Source organism: Hakea prostrata, chromosome 2, assembly GCF_041222555.1.
Source record: "Hakea prostrata isolate BN-2017 chromosome 2, UWA_Hpros_2, whole genome shotgun sequence".
In the NCBI taxonomy this organism is placed as follows: domain Eukaryota; kingdom Viridiplantae; phylum Streptophyta; class Magnoliopsida; order Proteales; family Proteaceae; genus Hakea; species Hakea prostrata.
The window spans coordinates 8,660,805-8,686,516 of record NC_142601.1 but is presented as its reverse complement, the minus strand read 5'-3'; the positions used below and the strand labels follow the sequence as shown (position 1 = coordinate 8,686,516).

The following is a 25,712-nucleotide window of genomic DNA, read 5'->3' as shown; positions in this document are numbered from 1 at the left end:
CAAGTTACAAGTTACAACTTCCAACTATAACTCGATTAGACAATCGAATAAACTTCGAAGCTTGAAATTTGCAGCCCAGTTGTAGAGGTTTCTTGTCGGATTACCGTTTCTGGTTTTTTTATTTTTTGCCCAACGTTTCTTTTCTTCACTTCTGAGAGATTTCGGTTTCCATTTGTTTTGCGTAGTGATGGATGATTGTGAGAAGAGAAATCAAGAGATGGAGAGGTGTCAAATCTTCGATATTTCATTTGACGATGATTGCCTGATAGCTTCTCCTTCGGGCAGGACAGTAGAATTTGGAAGTTCTGGTACGTCTCTTTATCTTCTATTGTTCGCTCTAGATTGGCTAGAAACACCGACAATCTGACTAATTCATGGGTTTTGTTCCTTTTCTTTGTAGCTGTATATTTATATCTGTCTTTTCTTGTATTATTTTGATTCAATCATTTGCCGTTTCAAAGATCTTTTAGACATTATAATGATTCCGGCGACTGTGTAGTTGGAGGTCTTTTTCTGTTTGTTTGTTTTCTTGTGTGGCTCCTGCCCTTCATTTTGTCAGTATTCTTGGATTCAATAATTCAATGGTTCTCTTGGCTACTTCAGACAATATAAATGGTAAAAGGCTCTTTCGGGTGTGAATTTGTGTGAAATATGTTGCTAATTTTGTATGTATTCGTTAACTTTCATAAAATTGTCTTACTTATCTGACTGGATGATAGTCTGAGGCCGAGATCTTACTGTTGCTGAAAGATCACTCATAGTCAAAGCTCTAAACCTAATGTTTTGGTTCAAGAGTCTTCCGCTCTGAAGTGGAGGTCTCAGGCAGAATCTATTTGGGTTGCTTTTTTGTTGATTCACTTGAAATTGCCTATTTGTTGTGAATGATGTTCTTTTACATAATTTTTTAGGCTCGAAGTATGGACTAGATAAATTGGTTCTTTAAAATCAAATTTCTTTCTTTTGATGATGATATATGATTCTTCTTTTTTTATTCAACTTTCTTCACAAATGTGGAGGCTACAAAAATTTTGCACTTGCTAGTTTACTTTAAAATCAAATTTCTTTCTGATAATGATGACATATGATTCTTCTTTTTTCATTTCAACTTCCTTCACAAATGTGGAAGCTACAAAAGTTTTGGAATTGCTAGTTTACTTGCTTGCAATGAAGAACACTGCAATTGCATTTTGGTAGATAGTGGAGTTGGTATTTTCGTATTGTGTAATTAGGCTTTCTGTAAATTCATTTCACCAAAGGGTGGGTTCATTTTTGTAAATTTTAGTCATGATGCCATTTCTTTCTTTTTTCTTTGACATTTCATCTTGCCTATCCAAGCAATGAAAATTCTGATTCAACTCATGAGTGGATTTATTTAGGATTTGTTATGTTTCTCTCTTGGAGGTAAAGCTACTTTCAGTAAATCCACCTTGAATCTCATACTGAATGCCATGCTGACAATTGAGTTCAGTGGTTTTGCCTTGTTAGTTGTTATGTGACAAATGTCAAAGCAGAGATTTCTGCCAACTGGCAAAACGTGTGATGAATATTCTTTAGTATAGAAAGTTTGAGGACTTCTGTAGACTGAAAACTGTGATGGCTGTGTACATGTGGCTGGTCTGAAAGGTTTGCGTATTAGTTGGATGAGGTAAATATTGTGTCATTGCTCAATGTTGAAATCCTGTTTGTTTCTATAAAGATTACAGTGACAGAACATACATTTCAGTTGTATACGGGTGTAAAACCTAGACAAGGAAAAAATGCCATACCTAGTGCACAAGGCTCCCTCATTTAGCAGGATCTTTAAATTTTTAGCTGTAAAAATCTAGACTGATGCAAATAACAGCTGCAGTGTTTTTAGTTTTTACCATCTATGGGTTATTGTAGTAATCAAAGAGTTGAATTTTGATAGAAGGTGAATGCCACTTCCTTTTTTTATTATATCACTGTTTGAGGTTGTATGCTGTCTAATTGAAAGGTTCCATAGTTCCAAGGATCTAAAGTGACAAATTTTACTTTGGGTGTTCGCTTTTCATATTTCTTTGCCATAGTCAACACAATTTTCCTTTGCTACCTACTTTATTAAGTTGCCTTGAAATAAAAAACTTTACAAGTGCCAAATTTGAATTTTCTCACAGAAAAACAAGAGAATGATGGTTTTGGGTTATTTGAGGTTTGGAATGCCCAGAATTGGGAAGATGCAGCAGATTTGAGTAGGCAAAAGAAACAGACACCTGTGTCATCTGAATCCTTCGAATCTGAAAGATCAAGAGAAGTTAACAAGTGTAACATACGCAAAAGTATAGCCTGGGATAGTGCTTTCTTCACAAGTGCCGGTAGCATTTCTTACTTCTTCTAGTCCAATCTGATTTCCTTGATGATATGATACAAACTTCTTGTTCACTGTCATGACTGATGAAGACATCTTCTTGCTCAGGTGTTCTTAATCCTGAAGAGCTCTCTATCATAAATAAAGGATTCAGTAAAGCTGCATTACCTCTATTGCCTAGGATTCAAGAAGACGTACGAAGATCAACTTTATCTGACTCTACACTTGACAGTGATTCTTTGACATTGGAAAGCATTGAGATTGATTTGTTTGAGGATTTACGAGCTTCAATTCAAAAGTTCAGTAAATGTTCCAATGTGACATCTTCTAGTATCAACCCAGGAACAGTAGAACGAGGACCCCCAAGTCTTTCCTGTAAGATTTCTACTCCATTAATTTTGTTAGTTCTACTTTGATAATTGTGTAAGATAAACAACAGAACAAAGACTTCGTCCTCAATTTGTGTTTCTGGTGAAGAAAAGGTCACAAGGAGATGTTTTCAATGTTCAAAGCTACCCTGCATGGCCACTTGATGATTTAGAGGCATGTGAGCAAACACTGGGGATACTGAACCCTGTATCTTGTGGCTGCCAAAAACAAATTCAAAGATCAAAATTTAAAGTGGGGTCAACATTCGTATCATGTGTGTCAATTCTGTTTGTAGGAATGCAGGAAGTTCCTTTTACATACTAATGTTGCCTGAAATATTGTATGCTGGTTGGGGTTTATCAAGTAGAACATGTATTACACTTTTGCTTTTGCAGCAGTTTCCTCGTACAATAACTCCCAAAATAACAGTGATTCTTCTTTTCAGCTTCCAAAAGGTTTGGGCTTCCTTCCCCAGAAAAGGTAAGTTCAAAAGATGGAAGCCATGTTTAGTATTTTTAAGCTTCTAGAAAGGAATCTGAAGCTACTATCAAAATCACAGATGAAGTCCATAGCTGCTTCGAAGAGGCAAACTGTTGGCATTCAAAGTTCAGCGAATACTGCAAAGAAAGCTTCTGTACGTCAACATGTTGTGCAGGCAAGTAATGGAGTTCTTTGCTTCTTTTTAGTCTACCATGCACTCCCAAAGTCCTCCATGCTTTTTCCAGTTGGCTTTAGAATTTTTATTTTATTATTTTCTTTGTGCTTTCCAAGACCCTGCTTAGAGCAGTGGTTTAATGGTTCAGGTTAGGATTATCTTCAAACCCTCCTATACCAGGACCCTGTGTGCTCAGAATACCATCGGTCGTGGCCTTCCTTTGACCCTTAGAAGTGTAAAATTATGTGGCATTGAATCATGAAAATAACTTTTGACTCCATGCTTTCTGTCTGATTTCCTTTTAGCCTTCTGATTTAATAAAGCCTGCTTCTAAAAGTGGAACCCCAAATTCATCATCTTCTAAGCCACCCAAGATGCTAAGCAGGGCTGTCCCCATCTCAGCTGCTCCTGCAAAAAGGAGTTCCTTGTGTACCGGTCGTATCCAAGCAGAACGTAACACCACAAAAGCTGCTTCTGGTAATTGAGACTGATATCTCTTTCGTGATCAGAAGCTCTTTATTTGGATTCTTAACTGCATCATTCAGTTTTGTTTGACACACACAGGTAAGCGGACCCCGGATGTGCGACCCAAAAGACATAAATCAGGTGATTGTGGCAGTGTTACTCCCAGGTCTTCACCATCCACAAGATCCTCCTTTTCAGGTTCTCCTGTTTCCACAGTAAGCAGATGTGGAAGCATTTCATCTGATTCAAGGGGTGAATCTCCTTCAAACTTCTGGAGTAACAAGACCAGTACTAGAAACATTAATCCGGTTCCATTTGGTTCAACTCCAATGAAACCCAAAAGAATATCATCAAGAAGTAAAGCTGATTCTGGGAACTCTCGTTTCTCTGCACACATAATGTCTCCGTCTAAGCAGCATTCAAGTGTTTCATCAGCTAGTCCTATTGGTCGTTGGTCCTCAGAATCATCTTCAGCTCCCAACCAGAGGTCTAGTAATTCAAAAACTAGTAAGTTTCTTCACAGTGGGTTCCATTTGGACATTGAAACTTCTCAGGCATTGGATGCGCAAACGCATTGTCAGAAAAGTTCCAAAAATGTAGGTGTTGGAGCAGAGTTGATGAGTGAATGTGAAATGGAATTGCCAGTAGACACCAATGCTCTCTCCCATTTGGCTTCCTCAAATGTTTCTAGGAGTATCAAACCTTCTGGCCTTCGAATGCCATCACCGAAGATTGGATTCTTTGATGCGGTGAGTTTGGTCTGGTGTGTATATATATTTCATTTTTTTTTCCATTTCAGATATTTACACTAGAATGAACTGATTATCAGGAGAAAACTGCACTTCCCACTCCTAAGAGAGTTCTGGGAGCAGCAAGAAATGGTTTGCCAAAGGATGGACCTGGAACCAGTTGCCTTAATGTTAGTGCCACTAAAGTCAAACCTGGTAAAGTACAGCCTCCAAGAGTGCTGACCAAAACAGGGAAAATGATATCTGAATCTGAGCACGGTAGAGTGCTGCGTCCTTCAGCAAGTATAAAACCTAATTCTGCAGATCTCCATGAACAAGCAAATGCTTCCCCAAAGGTACTTACTGATGCATTGAACTGTGGTACTGGTCTGAATGCAAAAGTCAAAGGTGGGATAGATCCATCAAAGAAAAACATAGTGCCAAACAATGGGAGTCAAGTCTCTTTAAGAGCCGCGAAGATCAGTCCCTCTGAAGAAGTAGGGACATGTAATCCTGGTGACAAGGAAAACTTTTTTGGGATTGAAGATCAGGTTGGTAGTCTTATAACAAGTGTTAGACTTATAGATCTCAATCCGGGTGTGCTGAATTGAATTAATTGAAGATCAGGTTGGTAGTCTTGTAACTGATGTTAAGACTTATAGATCTCAATTCGGGTGTGCCGAATTGAATTACAAAGTCCTTTCTTCATCAGCAATTGTTCTAGTTTTATCTTCTTTCTAGTCCTGGGAATCTTCTAGCTCAAGGATTCCTTTCTCTGGAAAGATTCAGCCACATAGGTACTGGTTGAAGGCATCAAGATATCCTTTTTCAGAAGACAACCTGCTAGAAAATAAGTCACTTCTTGCATATAACCATTAGCCATTAGCATGTGGGGAAATGGTTTTTCCTGTAGGCATGTGAATTGGATGTAACTTGGATGATAAACTTGTGGAATGCTTGATTCAAAACTTTTAATGTCTCTATCATTTGCAAATATTAATCAGTTTACTGGGTTATAGCACCCTATATGTCTGTCTCTCCTGCTCCCTTAAGAGGGGTAAGTGAGCCATCGCAAGTTTAGAAGAGAGAGACACACAAGAACATAGCAAAAACGTAAGTTCTCCCTCCATGGCAGATGGAAGAGCGAGCTCAGGACAGTAGCAGCTGTTAGAATTTATTCATAAAATCATCCTGTATTGGAAAATTTTCCATCACTTCCTATAACTCTTACATCCAATCCCTCTAAAATATCATTGAAAATTTTCATTTCTTACTCTCCAACAAAATCTGTGAGAAACTCATAATGAGAATCTGCTGCTAAATCAGTATCTACTTGTGGGAACGTTTGAATCCCCAAATGGCTTTCTATGCATTCGCCATTTCTTCCCTGTTTTCTAAAGTCCCTTTATTGTGGAAAACTGTCTACCCAACCACAGCGAGAGGTCATGGAAGTTTCAGTGAAAGATTATCTTATGGATAATATAGAAAGAGAAATTGAGGATCGTATTTGAACCTTTTAACCATTCTCCATATGAACACACCTTATTTTGTGGATAATAATCACACCTTATGATCCAAATCTCAGGAAACCATTCTCAAATGGCAACCTCAGACCACTGAGAATTTTTTGGGTCATCTCAACTTTTTGTTGGCCATCCAAACGGAACATTAGAATATGAATCAAAGTCCCAGCCTCCAACACAACAGAACGTAATGATTTTCAGTTGATTTCTGAATCGCTGTGGCTTCAGAGTACAGCTCTAGCTATTGAGATTGAGAATTCTTTAGGTAAAACAAAAAATTGTCAAGTCAACACCAAAATGAGATTGTTGAATACTACAAAATTGATGGCTAAACCGTTCACAAATTCATTCCTCATACGAAGAGTTCTTCCAGCATTATCGTTGGAGCAAACACTAGAGAGGTGGTATTGCAAGTCCACGGCATAATTATGACCTAGGCTTCTCCTTTTTCTCCTTGAACAGAGCCAGAAGAGAAACACCAGATACCTTCACCACCTTGAACCTGACTCCAGGAATATCTCCGACAGCATGGCCTTTACGTCCGAATCCTGCAATCAGCACCTCATCCTGCAATAGTAGCATTAAAATAATTCAATTTCAACAAGATAAGGTGAAAAGCTTGCAATTACTGCAGAGGATTTTAGGCCTGCCAGTCATTAAGATAACTAACATTTTCTTCAATGTAGTTTAAGCAACCATCATTAGGCACGAAAGCTGCTATCTTCTTTCCATTCTTAATCAATTGAACCCGAGCACATTTTCGGATGGCAGAGTTAGGTTGTTTGGCCTCAATACCACTGTGAAAGCAAACCTCACGTAAGTCTTAAGTTTTATGATGGTAAATATGAAAAAAGGGTGTTTTGCTGTGTCTTACATCTTTTCAAGAACAATGCCCTTGGCGTGGGAAGAACCAGCAAATGGCTTCTTCCACTCATTACCAAGATGAGATTTTTTATATGATTTGTCTGCCCACCTCTGTCTTCTACGGTGGGACTTCAATTTGCGACCAGCTCCCATACCACGTGTCTTCCTAGAATAAATTTGCATCAACCAACCAATACAAATGTTATGGAAAATTTTAAGGCATAGCATAACCAAATTCATTCATAACAAGCATAAGTTTTATAAGAATATGAAATATTCTCAGCATAAAGGATCAGTTCAGGTAACAACACAATAAGTCCAAAAGCCAATTTCTTTCCTTAATTCAGCAAACCGCTCAAAAAATGCAAAAACTAATTTCTTTCCAGTGATCATTGACACATCAGTTATCATGACCTTCATCTAACAACTTTATCACTAATTCCTCAGTTCCTATAAAAATATTACACTAATTACAATGCTCCTATACAAATCACTACAAAGGGCAAGAATGGCTGTAATGACAGTGGAATGTTTTACAACAACATTACCATGTACATAAAAGGAACATCTATGCTATCAATAGCAGGATCTCCTGGGATGTAATTAGATGGAAGAAACACTATCACTAGTGACACTGTGTGATCAACAAGTCTCTATACTTTGCTGCTAAGACAAAAGGTACAAGGGAAGAATCACAGCGGTAGTTACAAAAACCCCATGACTAAAGTGATGTTAATGTGCTTCCAAGTGTCTTCAGTAAACCCCCAAGATTATCATGCCTTACCCGGATCTCCCAACAGTATAAGGGAAAAAGAGAAACAAGCTAAATAGAGGAAAAGGTCCTAATACAACCCAAACTGTAAAATACTAACTGGGACTTAATCAAACCTAATATCCTAACACTCAATATCCTCCTCCCACCAAAAATAAATAAATAAATAAATAAAAAAGAAACCCAAACAATCAGGAGATGCAGATCAACAACAACAAATAGAAGGTATAGGTTTTCAAATGGCGTCAAGGTTTGCAGCAACAACCGTAAGCTCAGGTTAAGCATTGGTCTTTCATGGATGCCTTAGGTTTTATCTTTCCACAAGGACCACAACACCCCCCCCCAAAAAAAAAAAAAAGAAAAAGAAAAAAACGGAATGACAAGAAATAAAATCCAATCTATGAATTTTGGAAACTGGAAGGAGATCCAAATGAATTCTAACCAAAGGGAGGACACATTTTCTATTCATATTTCCATCATAAGATAAATTTTCAGATTAATCTCTACTCCTATACACCATCATGAAAACAACTAAAAAGAGATTCGAAGCTAAAGCATGAAGAAGCAAATAACACCGCAGATGGAGAAATAACACATGGATTCTAAATCTCTATCTTAATAAAACAAACTCCGGCGAAATACCATATCCCAGTTAAAATCTATTTGTTCGTCAAAGCAATGGGCATCACATTCAAATTGACAAGAACAAACAGAAACAACATGATTTAAATGTTTGAAGTAAGAAAACAGATGAATATTCATGGAAGCCAAGAGTTCTTACCCCATGGCTGCTGAAAGTAGAGAGGTTCTTCGACTGAAACAGAGGCTTCGTGAGCAAGCAGAAGAACAAGCCAAGCCGCCTAGAAAAACCTCACACAAACAAATCTGGTGGACGAAAACCCTAAACAAATTTATCGTTGATTTTAAGCACGTGTCTAATGAATTCAGTTTAAGTGGAATGAATCTGAACCGGTTTCAAATGCACATGAACCAATTTTAGTTGATCGATTTCGGCTCGATCGGTAATAAGGTATCAACTGCAAAATTCTATTCCAAAAACGGACTAGGGGTAAAAGGGTAAAAACGTATATAACATAAAGTGCAAAATAAGGGTAAAAATGTCAAATGTGGTCCAAAAGTCGACGATCTTTCAAATCTTTATCTGCCGTTCCAATCCTGATACCAATATCTCAAACGTTGATGGGGCTTAGACGGGTAGATGGATGAGAAACGATGCCAAGCTTTAATATTGGTTGGAGCAATTAGCTTGAATGGGACCCAGTTGGTTGACACCCTGTTGCGGATTAAATATTATCAAACCGGGTCTACCTTCGATTTAGTCTTTGACCTCGGTCAAAGATGATCCGACCCCACTGTCGGGTTCGGACATCCGGTCGAATCATTATAGCATGATGAGGAAGGAACCTTGCGGTTCCAAAGATAAGCAAGACCCCAAGAAATTCGGGATACGTGATTGAATTATAAACGGTTACTGCGTTACTCTAAAGAGTGGATAATCTTATTAAACATGGAAACTACTTCCACCCCCGAAAAAAATGGGGCAAAACTCTACAATCGGACGGCCACCAAGAAGGATCACGAATGCATCCAACGATCGAGAATCAGAGGTAAAACCTATATAAACAAATAGCCTATGCTTAGACGAAATATCTGAATCGTTTTCCTTACTATTGTATTCAATTTTTGCTCTACAACTAGCCAGAGATTTGTGATCAGTTCCACAATTGACTTAGCTTTCGAAGGTGGCCTCCTGACCCTAAGGTCGGGCCATGTCTAATATTGTTTTGCAGGTCATTCCCAGAGATCTATAGACTGAGTAGATTTTGGACACATCACACCCAATTTTTATTTTTTCTTTTGAATAATTATAATTAATTCCCTCAATTCTAATAATATTAAGAGGCAATTACAGTTGCATGTTTAATGTCTATTTTGTCCTTCTAAAATTAAGAAGTCAAAACACATCCGTCATCATTTAAAAAAAATCATATCAAATACCAATTTTAGAGTTGTATCTTTATTATTTTAAATTAAAAAAAATTACCTAAATTGTTTTTTTCCGCTAAGAAAAGGAAATTCCTAAAATTGATAACCCAAATTAGATAGTAAATAAATAAAAACCTAATGGAAGTAAGAACTTTTTAAAATTAATTACATCAAATTGAAAAGTATATAACAAAAATTAAAAAATAACACCAAATTAAAAAATAAAGAGCTATCAAATTACAGTTAAGTTTTTTTTAATTACTAAGGTAATAACTAGCGCAAACTAAAAGTGCTCTCCGAACCGTGCTGGATAGTCACCCATCACACGGCTCTCAAACCCAACCTGTGGTGGATCCCGGGGGACAAAGTCAAAGCGCTTCATCCTTTGCCCCAAGGTCCTAGGTCTTCGAATCAGCCTACGCTTTTTCGAAGAATCCTGCACCCATAGGCATACTACATCCTGACAGGCCTTCCCTTTCCATCAGAGTTTCATGGGCTTTCTTCCTCCCAACATCAAGGGCCCAATGGTTCAGGGACCAAGGCACATGATAGGTATCTTCAAGTTGGGGTCTACTCCTATGCCCTTCAAGCACCCCGCCATTCTTGTAACCGTCACCTATAATCCGCACAAGTGTGTCCGCACCCCCTGAGTGGACGAGAGAGAAAGGATTTCTCGGAGCAACCCCCTGTGTTCCAGACCCAGGAGCGCCGGTGAAGAAGGCAAGCAAAGCTGGAGCTCGGCATTGTTATATTCCATAAAGAACAACTTAAAATAAAATATAAATAAATATAATAAAACTTTAGGGTTATTTTGAAATTGTTAGATAAATAAAATTGCAATGTCATCACTTAACAAACCTCTAATCGGAAAAGAAAAAAAAAATCTACCGAAAAAAAAAATCACTTAACTAACGAAGTTTAACGGTAAGGGGTTAACAGAAATTACATATAAAGTTTAAAGTTAGATTAGTAATTTCAAAAAATGTAAGAAATAAAGTAATAATTAAGCTATAGTATTGAGGGACAACAGTAATTATCCTTTTTTTTTTTTCTTTTTTTTTTAATATGGGTTGGCAAGTTAACACCATAACTAGACGGGCCCAAACTAGTGCTTCACAAGAATGGATGCTCCTGAATGCATCTAAGGTATCCAGATAAGAGTTGGGGCCTGGATCTTTTATCAGGTAGAGGTTTGCTTTCTTTAAGTTATAAAGTCTATACTCCCTTCATACTTCTCCACCAAGTGTTCACAAGGAAACTTGTAAGATCTACTATGGATCCCACCTCTAATTTCTTCTTGTCAACCCTCATACGTGAATTCTAACCTTATTATAAGATGGAAAATGTGAAAAGAACACAGACTTCTACCTTGATGTATAGAAGATCCAGTTCCAGTTCACCAAAAGGTCACATATGGTGAATTCAATTTAGGATACAGCCATGTACATCAAAAATCACCAGACTACCACAAGACCTTGAAAGCAGCATTAGAGAGAAGCATGCCTATATAAACACATTTCAAAATTGTTGAATTCTTCCCCTGCTTGTTAATTAGGTGATCAGCTCAAGTTTCAGGCAAATTCTGCATTCACTATCCTCTTACAATGCATTACCTTGAAAGTACTGTTAACAAATTGTTCCAAGTGATTGCAGACAGACATACAGAAAGAAATCCAGTATTTACGTCATCCATCCATCCAACTGCCTAAAGCAGCAAGCAGGAAAAGAGAAATAGAAGTCCTATTTCCTTGTATCCTATACAAAGACCCAAAAGATTTTCCCCAAGATTTCCTAACAAGCGCCCCCTCACCTCCCTGAACAGGTTTTAGCCCCCATCAGCTCAATGCCTGTCAAATAACAGAGACACCATCAAACAAAGGATTGAAAAACCAGAGCAATAGAAGAAAATTTTAACAGTTCTCACATGATATGCTTATTTCTGGCCTTTCTTCCACAACACTCCAATCTTCTTCAGCATATTGCTCTTCCTTTTTGGTGAGATATCATCTGGGTCTTCTGCATAGGGAGAACCAATGCCCCCAGTAACATAACCATCCAATGACCCTGATCTCTCCATAAATTTCCCGTTGTTTCCCGTCGAAAGAACAGCAGCTGCAGCCTCAGCTGCCTTCCTCCACTGGTCTGATTGCACCTTCAACTTCCTCAGCTCCGCTTCCATCTCTGAGTTTGCTACTTGTGATGCCTCCAGCTGTTCAGTCACACGTGAAGCCCTTCTGCTACTCTTATCTGCTTCCTCTGTTATGTAGCCAAGTTTCATTAGAGCTTCTCGTTCAGCAGCCCTTGCCGTCTCCACCTCAGCAACAATTTCATCATTCACTTTGCTCCTCTCTGTTTCCCTTCTGTTGATTTCTAACTTAAGCAACTCATTCTCCTCCATGATACTCTGAAATTCTGTTTCCTTGTCCATCAAATTCGCCCTTAAATCAGAAACACCTGCCTTCAAGTTCCATAACTCCATTTCCAGTTCATCCTCCCTCTGACTTGGCTTTGTCTGTTTTATCCTCATATTCAGCCCCTCATTTTCCTCTAATATACTCTGTAACTCAGTTTCCTTGTCCATCAGGTTTGCCTTTAAGTCTTCAACATCACCCTTGATTTTCTTTAGTTCTGCCTCCAATTCAGCTTCTCTATGGCATGACTGAGACTTAATTTCTGCCACTAGTTCATTGGCACTTTGAATCTGCATTGTCCACTGAATTTGTCCTTCCTGGTACTTGGCCTCAGCTGTTTCTAGTGCAGCCTTTAGTTGTTCCATCTCAACATTCAGAGAACCTAGCTCTAACCTGAGCTGATTTGAGTCAGAAAGCTCCAGAGTTTCGCCTGCAGAATTGACACCACCTGGCGAATCTCCAGTGTGGTTGCTGCTAGCTTTAATCAAATCTGCCTGAAGTCTGCTCACAAGCCCTTCAAGTGAATTCACCTGAGCTTTAGATTGTTCCAACTCCAAAACAACATTGTTGTACGCCTCCTTGGCTTTAAAGGCATCTGATCGGAGCATCTCCATGGTTGTCTTGGCAGTTTCCAATTGCAGTAGAGTCTCACTGACCATTGCCTTTGCCTCAGCTTCAGAATCTTTGGAATCCTTGAGCTGAATTTTCATGTTCTCAACAATGGAAAGGGTTTTGTCCAGTTCTGCTTTTAATCTCTGAAACTCGTATTCTGCAGTTTCGGCTTGTTTATTCTTTGTAGCCTCAGACTCTGCAACCATTTCCAGCTGGACCTTCAGCCTATGGATTTCATTCATGGAAGACAGCACAGCAGCTGAGTCCATCGACTGCTGCTTTTGGACAGCCTCGAGTTCGGACTGCCATGCCCGATCCCGGTCTTGAGAGACCTTACGGAGCTCTTGGACCCGCACTTCCTCAGAAGCAGAGAGCTCCACTAGCTGCTTCTGGGACTCTTCGAGCTTTGCAGACTCAGATAAGAGTTGCTTCTTAGCCTCTTCAGCCTCCTGCTGTGCAAGTCCCTTGCATGACTCAGATGCCGTTAACTGTTCTTTTGTTTTCTTTAGATCCTCCTGAAGTTGAGCAACTTGAGACTCCAACTCAGAGATTCTGCTGGGTCGCTTCTTCTGGAGATTTCAGAGAAAAAACAGCTCTTGAATGTCAGCATTCCAAACTCTGAAGTGCGAAAGCTAAACTAGTTAAAACAGCCCAATTAGAGGATATGACATGAAAAATCAAATCAAACCTAAACATGACACAAATTAGAAAATTGATATGAAACTCTAAATGTGAGACCTAATGAGTTCAGATAACTCTAACTAAAATGACAGGAAAAGACAATTGCAAGAAGCTGAGACCTTGATTGACTATGTAATCTTCAACAATTATAAGGAACTTAATTTTGATTCCAGATCTTCCTGGTATTTGTCAAGAACAAATAGTTGAAAATGGATGACTGATAAGTTGAATAGCCAGGCACATAGATAGCTCAGAACATGTAACAAAGAACCCAGCCAATCTAAACCACCATAGCTTAACAATTTAGCACAAGAATTTGGGGTGTGGAGAGATGAACCAGATCAAACACTTCCAATAACACCAAGAGTTAAGTTTTCACCCTCCTCCAGATACAAGTTCACAAGGATGTGGATTTGTAGCTTTAGTATAAATACCTCTCCTGATATTGGACTTCTAGGTGACCTGCGATCAATGACTCTTGGGCTTTTATCCTTTGGTGTCCTAATCACAGGATTTGTAGAAGTTGAGTCAGATTCTGATCCAGGTGTTTTGAGCTGACGAGCAGCTCGTGGTGTCCCTGGAGATGTTCTTTGTGGCACTTCTGAAGATGAACTTCTGCAACCATTGTCCAGGAAATTTTCATAACCATTAAAAGGTGCAAAAGAATCCAGAATTCAAAGATGTAACACAATACATTAGCAGCAAAGCAAAAGACTATGTTAGGATACCAAGAAAAGAAAAGAAAAGAAAAGAAAACACATAGCAGGACAAAAACATGATGATGCAACCACTGATTTATGTGTCTACATCAATCTTCAAATACAAGCATCTATTGTTTTCTTCTTTTCTTACTCTGTAGGGTTTTTTGTAATACAGTGTAACACATTCAGTTGTTGATTCAGCAATGGCAATATCGAGGTTGAGCATAGATTCATCCATGAATAAATATATGGGAATATTTACTCCATCATAGAAGAAGGTTGCTTCCTCTGACAAGATATCTTGGATGAATACGTACAAACTTACAGCAGCTTGATTCTTTGATGAAACCTACCATCCTTGTTTACCAAAAAATAGAAGCCTATCCATGCTTCTTGTTTGACTACATGTATGGGGACAACAGCTAGAAGGACTAGCAATGACTTATTTCATCTCCTCAACCCCCCCCCTCCTTTCTTCTGTTTCTTTTCATGCTCTTCTGGTATAGATGACTGAGCAACAATATTGTGCCACTAGCACTTTGCATAAAACTATAAATATTGACATACAGTGGATTACACATCTAAGTTAAGGGCAACTGCTTTACTCCAGCAAACAGACACATCCTTTATTCAAATACCAGAAAAAAAAAAACACAGAAAATGCCATGCTCAATCTATTTTTCTGGCACCAATAGATTCTAAATTTATAAAAGAATCTTAGAATTGCATTCTAAGAGGAAATGGACAGCACAAAGCAAATACATAAACATAAGCAAAAAAAAAAACATCTGCCTTAGAATAACTGAGAGTGCCAGCCATTGATTGTCAGCAGGTTTGTAATGTAGCTTGAATTCCCCCCCCCCTCCAAAAAAAAAAAAAGACCAAAAGGCTATGAAATAGATAAAGGAAAAATAAATAAAATAAAAAAGAAAGAAAGACAAGAAATCAACCCTTTAAAACAAGTTACAGTTCAACAAACGGTTTCCAACCTCTGGACTACAAGAGGAAGAAGAAGAATCCAACCATACTCAGGATGGTTGGAGGAAAGTTATGATAATGATGAAGAATCCAAAGCTAGTAGAAGACGGCTGTGGCATTAATGAACATCTAGATGATTATCCACATTAAATCATGCAAAATCACCAATTACCTCCAATAAAGAACTTCTCATACGATGCAAAGTAAGTGACCCAATGATCAGAAAGGGTTTAATAAGGATGTCACAATGAAAAAACCAGAGGCAGCTGCTGTGAATTACCTTGCTTTTGGTGTCTGCATATTTTACCACTCGTTCTGGCGAAAGAGAAAAAGGGAGAAGTGAAAATTTATTCCCCAGTAGCTCTCTGACCCACCAGTTCCTGCAAATAGTACAGATATGTCACGAGCTAAGGATGGGCAACCGGAGCAATGCACATAAAAATAAAATAAAAATAAAACAAATGGTGAAGGACAATGACCCTACACCGTAACTCCGTAAGACGATGTGAAGACCACAACAAACTCCATTAAAACTATCTCCACTTCTACCAAATTACAATCCAAAGAACACCCAAAACAGAAATTAAAATGTATACAAATTTGTATTGGTTAAAAATTTCAGTTCGAATGATTTGTCTTTCATGACAGAAGGAAAAAATATATATATATTTACCCTTTCTGACCCACTGAGTTCTTCTGCTGCACTCCATAATTATTAACCAAGAAGGCCTCTGGCCCTCAAAGAATATCATGAATGGAACCATAGAAATCAAAGCAAGCCCATGATGTAAACAGGATAACTGGGGCATCTCCGTAAATAGACTAGTTGGACGAAAAAAGTAATGGAGACATGTCTGCAATCCACCCCTTACGCCGTGACATGAGGGCTTACCTACCCACTGATGAAAAACTTTGAAGGCAAGCTCAGGCGCTTTTACCACAATCACCCACCCACTTGGGGGGATGGTAAAAGAAAGATGAAGACAACGAAAGATTGAAAAAAGGGGGAGACTGAAGAACAGAGGATAATCCACAAGCGAAAAAACAGCAGACAACAGAGAATGTACAGAATAAAATGAGGGCAGAAGCGCGGCAAGAAAGCAGCTCGAAGAATAAGAAAAGCAAAGTATGAGGTACAGCAGAGGCACCCATCAAATGGGAGAAACTTCAGAAAAGAAACTAGAGACTTAACCCTTCTCATCATCCCATGGTAGAGCTTCAAAACCTGCAGCTCAAAGTTCAGACTCAAATAAAGCACCACATTATCATGGATAACTTTCTGTACAAAACCCATGTTTTCAAAAGGAAAAAGTATAAAGGCCCTAAACTATCCACACAACCAAAAGGAAAGAGAAGCACTAAACTCAGAACCCAGGAACAACAAAAAACGAAAGAAGAATGAGGGAGAAAAGTGTAACAGATGAAGGAAAGAGCAGCATTCAACTCAGAACAAAGAAACCATGAAAAAACATACGCAGCACTAAAAACCAGAAAGAACCCATATAAGACAACTTCTTCAAACAGTATTAGATCAAAAGGACCATCAATGACTACAATGCTACAGTCCAAGAATTACCAGCAAGAGATCTGAGATGTTGGAGAAGGAGCTAGCTAACACCTCCCCGTTGTTTATGAGAGTTAAAACCCTAATTTCTCGGATACAAACAATGGCATTTGATGCGATTCAAAAGTAGCATTTCTTTCACATCGTCTTCTTCATCTGCTCCTCCTAGTCTGGTTCAGTTCCCGAAGTGGTTTCCTACTCCTCTAAGACTCCACTCTATAACGTGAGTGTGTGACTTATGAGTTTGTCGTTTTTATCTAGTCAGAGTCAGAGAACCAATGAAATGTCTCAAACTAGTTTTGTCCAATCTCAAGGCTTCAAAAATTGAAAATTTTCAAACCAACGGTCGAGATGAAATCAGTCGAAGAATAATAAGCCATCGATATTTGATCCGTTGTTTCCCACTCTCCACGTAATTAAAAATCGGATAAGATCTAACACCTCTTTTTGGAGCATCTATGGATCGGCCGAGTTGTGATGCTTCAGTTGCTCCCATGTAAGAAACTTTGAAGAAAATTCAATACAGAATTCAGGATTTTAGAACAAGGAATCGAGATTTGAATAAGGTGGGGTTTGTTCCTGCATTAAATGCTTGTTGCAGAGGAGTTCCTTATGAGGAGTTCCTTATGAGAATGAATAAATATCATGGGAATCATGTCAATACAATGGGGACCAGATCCTCAACCATAACTACTGAAGACAACTAACATGTATGTACCTTCTGCAACTGGAGCTACCATTCACTATACTCCAACCTTCCATTCCAACCATAACTAACTTGTAGGGGGAAAATCTCTTATTGGGAAAAAAAAAAAGAGAAAGAAAAGAAAAGAGCTAGTTTTTACTAGGATTGGTTTTTTCTAATCTTGACATCTTATGTCCAAAGGAAGTTCATCTTGTTAGCATTTAGAGGTGAATCTTCTCCAAATATGGTGGAAGGAGAATCAAAGATAAAAGTTTTGAATTCGTTCATATCATCTATCAGTTGAATTTTGATGGATCCTTTGTCATTTCATATAATCCTACGTGACAAGAAAACTTCATACTGGGTTTGATTACTTAATGCTATCCGTACTTGCGTTGATTTCAAATTCGTGGAACTAGAATCCGTTGAGTCATAATTGATTAAAGTTAATTGTTTGGTTACTCAAGGCTTTCTTGGCATCAATTTTCATTCTCATTTTTTAAATATGTTTGGTATCTATTTTAAATTATAATTTTATTTTTAAAAGGAGAAAAACTGTCAAAATCCATGATAGACTTTTGTCTACTATGGATGTTAGGTATACAACTCATTCTTTGCATTTTTACACAAATCATTTAAAATTCAAATGCACAACCGAAGGCGGTGATTTAGTGATCACAAGCTCACTCCCAAGTGGTTTGGTAGCCCACATGTCTCAGGTTTGAATTTCTTCTGCTCTGTTTCTCATATTGGACAGTTTGCTCTTCGACCTAAGCATGGGACTCCCTTCTGGTTAAGTAGGCCTCGGTTCGACTTGGGCATGGGGCCACTACCAACTTCTATAGATTATAATAGGCCTCCAGTGAGACTACGCTAATGGGATCAATGCTTGTGTTGATAGTTCACAAAATTAATGCTTGCATAAGTCGAACTCAAAAATCCAAACATTGCCTAGCCCTAGCTGCCCAAGGGGGCCACTATTGCATCCTTTTTGAGATTCAAATGCAAATTGATAGAAAAGTAAACTACCTATCTTTCAATGCTTTATTGTTTCTCTGTTTTCTTTTTCTTCACTCCTAAATCTTAGGTTCTTTTACTCTTCATTTGGATTCTTTTTATTTTCATTACTTTTTTAGAAAAAAATATTTGTACCCCTCGCTTATTTGACATGCACTTATCCCCTCGTGCACACGTATCTCCCTTCACAATGTATCAAACACCTCCCTTTGTTAATTTTTTTAATTAATTCAACATTTACCATTAAATATTTTTCTAAAATCCCCTCAGCTACACTTTGTTTTAACTCAAAACACATGCTTAGTTTAAACCCTAAATTACCCTCAATTAAAATCAAATTCAAGTTCAATTAATTTTATTATTAAAATCCCAAAATACCCCTAAAGAAACTGAATTTAACTAAAGGGGAGATAATTGATGTTATCCAAGTAAGAGTGCAAGTGCTGTTCGTTTCGTTTATCTCTCTCTTGTGCACATGGGAGACATTTGCATTTATGAGTTGCTTGGTGTGGTGGGCCTTCCAGTGGAAATTAAGCCCCGAAGCCCACTTGCTTTGGGATTTGTCAGTTTCGAATGGATGGAGACCGATCGAAGATCTTTACTTGGTTTTATTATGAAATCAAACCATGCACACATCCATCCAATTATATACACTCCCGTGACAAACCTTTGCCCGTTATGTTCATCAGGAATCAGAAATAAATCAAATCAAATCAAATTTGAGTTTGGAAATTCAATTGTTTCGATTCACTATTTCTCGATCCCTAGGGACATAATCCCATAAATCAAAATGAAATTCAAAGGAAAATCAGGAATCCTTGATTTCCATTAATGTCGATCCATTCACGCACCTTAATAAATAATAAACAAGCAGATTTGACTAATAAATCGATCGATCGATCGATTTTTAGTTCAGACTAATGCTGATCCATGTTAATTCCTGCAAATGCTTTAAAAATCTATCACAATTCCAATAGTTCCTTTTCTTCTTCTTCTTCTTCTTCTTCTTCTTCTAACCAGTTATTGAAAAACAGAAACAGAACATGTGATAATTAACTTCTAAGAGATAGGGAGAACAACTGCAACAGAGAGAGAGATATGAATTAAAGAAAAATGGATTTCTGGGCCATCGATCTTAACATGCATGCATGCATGAAGACCCACCCAATCCTATCCAACCAGTACGTAGATGGCATATATAATTCCAGGGATGTAACCCAATACCGTCAGCAACAAATCGATCCAGAATTCAACCTGCAACTCAAATCAAATTTTCCACTTTCAAATTCTTTTCTTCATCTTCAACAACCATGCATGAAAAACCCCACCATTTATTCTAATTCAAATCCAAATTGAAAGAGAGAAAGAAAGAAGAAAGAAAATCAAACTGGAATTTTGATTGACTTATTACTTACCCCACAACCATATCGAAGGAAAACCCCAACAGGCGGAAGGAGAATGGCGAGTACCACTTCAAGAAATGTCTCTGAACCCATTACGAATGATTTGATAGATACGATTCTTTCTTCTTTCTTCTTCTTTCTTCTTTCTTCTTTCTTCCTTCGTTCTTCGTTCTTCGTCTTCTTCTGATGAAATTAGAGACAGTTGATGATGATCAAGGACGACGCGAAGGAGAGTGAAGCAAATGGGCCTCAACGACGGATAGTTAGGAAGTTTACTAGAAGAAACGGTTAAGTGGAATTGAGCGAAGTAAGGGACACATGTCACTTGTTGAGAATCTTTATGCCACGTTGCCGACACGTGTATGCCATTCTTCTTATAGAAGTAGTGGCATGCAAAGATGTCGCCAAATGCCCGGTCGGGTTAATTTGGGCTTAATGGATTATAAACACTTTTGATCATGACTGTTGGTTGTCCCAATTCTCTCTCTCTCTATATATACTTCACCACCTATGTCCACATCCTCAACAACCTCATTACTTCTATTCATAGCAAGCGGGAGGAGAAGGTGAAAAAAAGGGTGAACAAAGTTCTACCAACCACGGACTGAAAATTTTCATAATTTTATTGGAAATTTCAAAAAATGTAATTTTTTAAAGTTTGGGTTTTTTTTTTAAAAGATACTTAAATGACCAATAGGTGTCTCTTTTGGAAAGCTACTTTGATGGGTAAGAGAAATGCTTTAAGGGAAGAGATGCATCCTTTAGAGACAACCTTTGATAGTATCTCTTACTCTCCTATATAAAGGTGAGAGGGGTTTGTTTTTCGGTGGTGCGAACAACTTTTTAAAAGCATTGGTTTCTATAAATTGTTTCATAGAAAACGAATTGGTGAATATAGCTTTACGGATCCCTTAGTCCATCAATTACAGAGTGCACCGTTTGTGATGATGGGGTTGACTGATCTTGGGGGTGAAAACGCATTCTTGACCCGTGTGCTCTATTTAGGGCATTTAAATACCTTAAAGAAAGTGCCGATCACTATTGGCATGTTTCAACTCCATTACTTTTCGTGCATCATTAGATGGATGTATACAACGATGCTTTCAACAAGAAGATTATTCATGCTATTCAAAATAAGATAAGTTTTCATTCTTATAATTGTATGTCTTCATTTGCCTTATATGATTGCCCATGATATCATTATTTTCCAACACTTGTTGAAAACTTGTTAAGGATTCTCCACGAACACTTAAAAGGATAAGGTCACCTCTCTTTGTGAGGGTACATATTCAGCTCAACTCCTTATAAGAAGGTACCTATCCAACTGACCTTCTTAAAGGAAAGTGACTCTCTAATGGTATCTCCATGTTTTCACCCTAGTGGGCTTTTCGGATTAGGGCCCATGACAAAATGTGTCTTCCGAATCAAGGTCTATTACCCAAGTCCCAAGTCATATAAAATTATTAATATTAATATATATATCAATATAACCATGGCTGGGTCACAATAGGGTATAGGCTTGGTTCGCATGGTTCGATCCTTAACCCCAATGTAATATTACATAGGTAATTACTATATATAAACAAGATAATCATCTCCTCTAAGCCCGATGTAAGACTAAAGTTTCCGTTATAAAAACCATAGAATAAAAGACACGATTAAAACATATATTTATATAAAAATATAAAATAATATTAATTAAATTTTAAATAGATTTACAATAAAGCAATAATTCTTTTAGCTCGAAACCAAAATGGTCTTCCTGGCTAAGAGATTTGTTATTACACTAGAACTCCTAAGAATATAAGAAGGAAAGCAAAGCCAAAAATTATTAAAAAGATAATTAAAGGAAATTCTAGATCAGTGGCTCTATACTCCTTGACGTTGCATTTCCCCCTTTACATACTTGATTAATTACCTACAATCAGTTTTAGTGAGGATAGATTTAATCATAGCCACTCACAATCGCCTCTAATAATTTTGATTTGAAAGACAAAATTTCGCCCTCTTCTACTAAGTTATAATGCCCAGGTGACAATGAAGCTCCCAAAGGATTACTATTTGCATCTCTGATAATGATCACAATGCCACCCTTTTTGGTTTTTGCAATCCATGAAGCATCTGTGTTAATCTTCACAAACTTGTGTGGAAGGGGGTACCTAGACTTGCTGCACTTCTTCATTTCTTCCCTTTGTCAGCAATAAGGACGATCTGCATACCTTCTGACTTTCCAAAAATTCTGCAGCAGCACTAACAACCATATTAATAACCTGTAGTGGTTCCCACCTTCCTTCTCCCACAATCCAATCATTTCGGGCTTTCAATAAACATCACGCCACAAAGGAACTTAAGCATTTTAAATTTTCTACTTCTTTGGATTCCCAATTTACCAAATTCCTTCCACATTGTAATCCATTTCGTCAAAGAGTTGCAACAGTCATTAGAAACTCTCCCTGATAAAGAGGATCCAAACCAACTCTTTTTGTGAACTGACAATGGAGAAGCACATGTGGAAATGTTTCCGCTTCCTGACCATACTCACCACATAGGGCTTCCATAACAATCTTCTCTGAGTTTTTAAGTTAGTTCATGTGGCTAAACATTTATCGTATGCCCTCCACATGAAATTTTTTTATTTTTGGTAATGTCTTACCTCCATTCAACTTTGCCATAATTCCTCTTTATGTCAAGTTTGAGTGTCAATAATGATTTCTTGCCTTTCCAAAAAAAAAAAATGATTTCTTTTCTTTCTTACTCTTGAAAGTGTAAATCTTCATGTGCCATAAAAATGTTGTTTGAAATAAGAGGACCTTTCATAAAGGCCGATTGAGGTGGAGGGACAATGTCAGGAAGCCATGTATGGAGTCATTGATTGGTTTGAAATCTTCAACTAGTTATGGACTATCCATTTTGAGGATTAGGCAAATTAGATTGTCATTTGTGCCTTTAGGGAGGAAACCTGATGAGAAAAATTTGCAAACAAATTGAAATAATTCCTCCTAGGTTAGACTCCAAAACTTCTGGAAAAAAATTATGAGGGAGGGGGGGGGGGGGGGGAAGAACCATCAACTTCAGGGCTTTTTAGTGGTTGCCGTGAAAAATAATGCTTCTTCAACCTCTTCTAGAGATGGGGGAGCCAAGAGCATAGCATTTTGCTCTGTTGTAATTTTTTGTTGAATTCCTTGAATCACTAGCTTCAAATTTGTATCCTCCACTTTCTCTAAAAATGAATGAGGTTTGGTAGTATGCTTCAAATAGGTCATAAATCTCCCCCTCCTTAGAACACCACCCACCTTCTTCATTCTTGATTATAAAGACCTTATTGTGCCTTCTCCTACCCACCGTGTTAGCATGAAAGAATGAAGTATTTCTCTCGCCCTCTTGAAGCCAGTCAACTCAAGATTCATGTCTCCAAAGTAGGGGTGTCAACGGTGTGGTTTGGGGCGGTTTTAGGCTGAAAAACAGCTAGCCCAAACACGGCCCATTAGCAAAATAACGGTTTCGGGCCAGTTTCGATTTTGTGTGGTTTTGGTTCGGGCTAGCTAACGGTTTAGATTCGGGTTGACTAACGGGTTATGGTGTGCAATAAAAAAAGAAAAAGAAATAATTGAACATCTTACAACAAAAGTCAAAATTATATAAAAAGCAAAGTCACTATTCGTCAATTTCTATTAAAATAATCCACCCATCCTATAGAAATCAAGAACCTAGATATTAAGTAGTTGAATGTCTATTTGATCTTTGAATTCATGCATAATTTTTTTAATTGTCTATATCAACTACTTAGTGGTAATATAATATTCAAATATTATTTAATGTAAAATTACAAAACGGGTTGTAAAACTGGCTATAACGGGTTACGGTTCGATTTCGGAGGGGTTGGTGAGGGCTCCACCACCCTTAGCCCAAACACAACTCATTAAGGTTCGGTTTGGGCCAGTTAAGGCTATAACGGGTCAGTGCGGTTCGATTTTAACGGTTCGAGTTACAAATTGACACCTCTACTCCAAAGGGTTTCCTCACAACTAAGAAGGCATTCAAGCTCACGAGCTAAGACCTTGCAATTGGGACAACTCTTTCTTCAAAATTTTCAATTTGCAAATTAATATTCCCAAAATAATCTTACTAGTCTATATTTAGAGGGTGTTGCGCCTAAATTTAACTCCTTCGATACAATCGTTGTCAATCCTACATTCCTACTAAATTGATTATGCTATCTATTCACAAGGGAAAAGTGAAGGTGGTTTGATTCTGTGGTTGATCAGCTGTCCTTGAAAGTCAAGTTAGATTTGTGAACAATATTATCTCAAAGTCAGGTGCTTTAGTGCTTAGTATATTCGAGCCAAAAAGCTTAATGATTAGAGTGTGAGTGACTGAGTATTACCATAAACAGTAATAGGTGAGGTGTACTTATTGTTGAACTTAACTCTTCGTAGCAAACTAATCTCCACCAAAGTTGATATGTGGCTAGTAGAGATATGACCATTCTAGCAAGTCCACCCTTGGCATTGGAATGGCAGTGGAGGCTAACATTACATCTATTGATCTATTCACTAACAATTCTACAAGGACAATGTCCTAGATAGATGTGGGTATGGTCAAAGTATCTCCAAGCAGGTACGGAAGTTAGTCCTCGAGGTATGAAATGTTTCCAACCTTCTCCTATCTCGAATCCAAGGGTCGAGCCCCCTCGTGCAGATAATTATTATGCTCTCTTTGGAGACTAGGGTCAAACCTCCATCATTGACGGGCATGGATCGAGGTTGAACCATTGGGTTTCCCCAGCCATGGTCTAGACGAGAGCCTTGGCGTAAGTCTTAGATGATGCTTCTCAAGATTGAGCCCCCAATTTGGCTTGCTTTAGCCAGCTTGATTTCTAGTTGGACCCAGACTCAATGCCTTGCACATAACTGGTATAAACAAAGATTTTTCTTTACTAGTACTAGAGAATAGAGATGGTTCCCTCCTAGATGTATTGTAAAACAAGCCTAACCTCTATCCTTCATTAGAAGGGGAGAGAAAAAAAAACAGTCGATTCCCCAAGACCAGGAACCCGTGGACCAGGATATTCTACACCCCTAAAAAGTGCAGTGAGAATCAATAAGAACAAATTAGAAGTTCAGACCAATCCAAATCCAAATCTTGAAACACTCCGATCCATGAATAGTTGGATACCTTTTAAAATTCATTTTTAGAAAGACGAATCCATCAAATCTTTCCAATTTTCTTTTTCGAATTTCCTTGCATTCCCTTGTGTTGATTCTTCTTCTGCTCGCTTTCCTATTAGCTTTTGCAACCGACAGTCCAAAGTAAGAACGAGCAGATAATGAAGAATCAAGAATGTCTAGTGCACCTGGGTCCCACCTCTCAAATATATCTTGTTATCCTCAATCGATCAGAGCAGTTGCGAATTTCCCGATTTCACGGGGATCGTGTACGTGTTGTTTTCCACTAAAATGTTCTCACTTCTCAGGTAAATATGTAACCCAGTCAAAGAGGTTATCAGTAGTGATTTGACACTTGGCAGTCCTTATCTGTTTCATAAATGTTGGACACGTGGCATAGTATATTTAAATTCCACCCCCGCTCCCTTACTTATAGCTTAGAAAAACGATGGGTAGAGTAGATGATATTCATCTATCGATTCTCTCCTACCCATTTTCTCCAGGTGGTTTTGTTTTCTTTTCTGTTTCACAAATATCCAGAAGTTACCGTTTGGTCGGTTACGTATCAGAGACCGCCGTTAACGGTCAGCATGCACTGACCCACGTGACATTTGGTCGGTTACGCATCGAAGACCGCCGGTCCGGTTTGGTTTTCCTCTACGTCAGAGGCTATGGACCACTAACCATAAGCCACGTGTACAAATCAGACTACTTCATCCCTGTTGACCCTTAATTTTCTGTACCTCATGAGGCTGGGATTGGTGGGGCCAGTCCTCTGTTTTCCCG

At 38.1% G+C, this 25,712-nt stretch overlaps 4 protein-coding genes across 5 annotated transcripts; 1 reads left to right on the top strand and 3 right to left on the bottom strand.

Annotated features, from left to right (window-relative positions):
• Positions 1-5,627, top strand: LOC149023623 (uncharacterized). 2 transcript variants are annotated; one of them, XM_089144168.1, is made up of 9 exons: positions 1-87; positions 186-308; positions 2,136-2,333; positions 2,435-2,701; positions 3,141-3,175; positions 3,255-3,350; positions 3,656-3,827; positions 3,915-4,564; positions 4,645-5,627. In XM_089144168.1, exons 2-9 carry the CDS (start codon positions 188-190, stop codon positions 5,152-5,154), a joined length of 2,049 nt encoding a protein of 682 aa, XP_089000294.1. In that variant the 5' UTR covers positions 1-87; positions 186-187; the 3' UTR covers positions 5,155-5,627. The 2 variants fall into 2 exon arrangements, with proteins under 2 accessions (XP_089000294.1, XP_089000295.1); XM_089144169.1 differs by lacking the exon at positions 1-87 and having other exon boundaries at positions 141-308.
• A 451-nt stretch (positions 5,628-6,078) lies between these two features.
• LOC149023622 (Ribosomal protein S12/S23 family protein) lies at positions 6,079-8,593 on the bottom strand. The gene is made up of 4 exons (XM_089144170.1): positions 8,484-8,593; positions 6,941-7,096; positions 6,737-6,863; positions 6,079-6,633 (listed from the first exon to the last, which is right to left on the bottom strand). The coding sequence occupies exons 1-4, from the start codon at positions 8,486-8,488 to the stop codon at positions 6,493-6,495; spliced, it is 429 nt and encodes a 142-aa protein (XP_089000296.1). The 5' UTR covers positions 8,489-8,593; the 3' UTR covers positions 6,079-6,492.
• A 2,587-nt stretch (positions 8,594-11,180) lies between these two features.
• Positions 11,181-16,913, bottom strand: LOC149023621 (interactor of constitutive active ROPs 3-like). Its single transcript, XM_089144167.1, has 5 exons — positions 16,669-16,913; positions 15,373-15,472; positions 13,848-14,028; positions 11,634-13,301; positions 11,181-11,556 (listed from the first exon to the last, which is right to left on the bottom strand). Exons 2-4 carry the CDS (start codon positions 15,390-15,392, stop codon positions 11,643-11,645), a joined length of 1,860 nt encoding a protein of 619 aa, XP_089000293.1. The 5' UTR covers positions 15,393-15,472; positions 16,669-16,913; the 3' UTR covers positions 11,181-11,556; positions 11,634-11,642.
• A 2,605-nt stretch (positions 16,914-19,518) lies between these two features.
• LOC149023620 (salt stress-induced hydrophobic peptide ESI3-like) lies at positions 19,519-19,854 on the bottom strand. Its single transcript, XM_089142821.1, has 2 exons — positions 19,774-19,854; positions 19,519-19,612 (listed from the first exon to the last, which is right to left on the bottom strand). Exons 1-2 carry the CDS (start codon positions 19,852-19,854, stop codon positions 19,529-19,531), a joined length of 165 nt encoding a protein of 54 aa, XP_088998947.1. The 3' UTR covers positions 19,519-19,528.
• Between the last annotated feature and the right edge of the window lie 5,858 nt (positions 19,855-25,712).

Coding starts and splice junctions, on each gene's coding strand:
- LOC149023623 (XM_089144168.1), top strand. CDS start 188: ATGGATGATTGTGAGAAGAGAAATCAAGAGATGGAGAGGTGTCAAATC. Junction 309..2,135: donor AGTAGAATTTGGAAGTTCTG/GTACGTCTCTTT, acceptor ATTTTCTCACAG/AAAAACAAGAGAATGATGGT. Junction 2,702..3,140: donor AGGACCCCCAAGTCTTTCCT/GTAAGATTTCTA, acceptor TCTTCTTTTCAG/CTTCCAAAAGGTTTGGGCTT.
- LOC149023622 (XM_089144170.1), bottom strand. Junction 6,864..6,940: donor GGCATTGTTCTTGAAAAGAT/GTAAGACACAGC, acceptor TTGCTTTCACAG/TGGTATTGAGGCCAAACAAC. Junction 6,634..6,736: donor TAAACTACATTGAAGAAAAT/GTTAGTTATCTT, acceptor CTACTATTGCAG/GATGAGGTGCTGATTGCAGG.
- LOC149023621 (XM_089144167.1), bottom strand. CDS start 15,392: ATGCAGACACCAAAAGCAAG. Junction 14,029..15,372: donor ATGCAGACACCAAAAGCAAG/GTAATTCACAGC, acceptor CAATGGTTGCAG/AAGTTCATCTTCAGAAGTGC. Junction 13,302..13,847: donor GAAGTCCAATATCAGGAGAG/GTATTTATACTA, acceptor TGAAATCTCCAG/AAGAAGCGACCCAGCAGAAT.
- LOC149023620 (XM_089142821.1), bottom strand. CDS start 19,854: ATGGGTTCAGAGACATTTCTTGAAGTGGTACTCGCCATTCTCCTTCCG. Junction 19,613..19,773: donor TCCTTCGATATGGTTGTGGG/GTAAGTAATAAG, acceptor TTTGAGTTGCAG/GTTGAATTCTGGATCGATTT.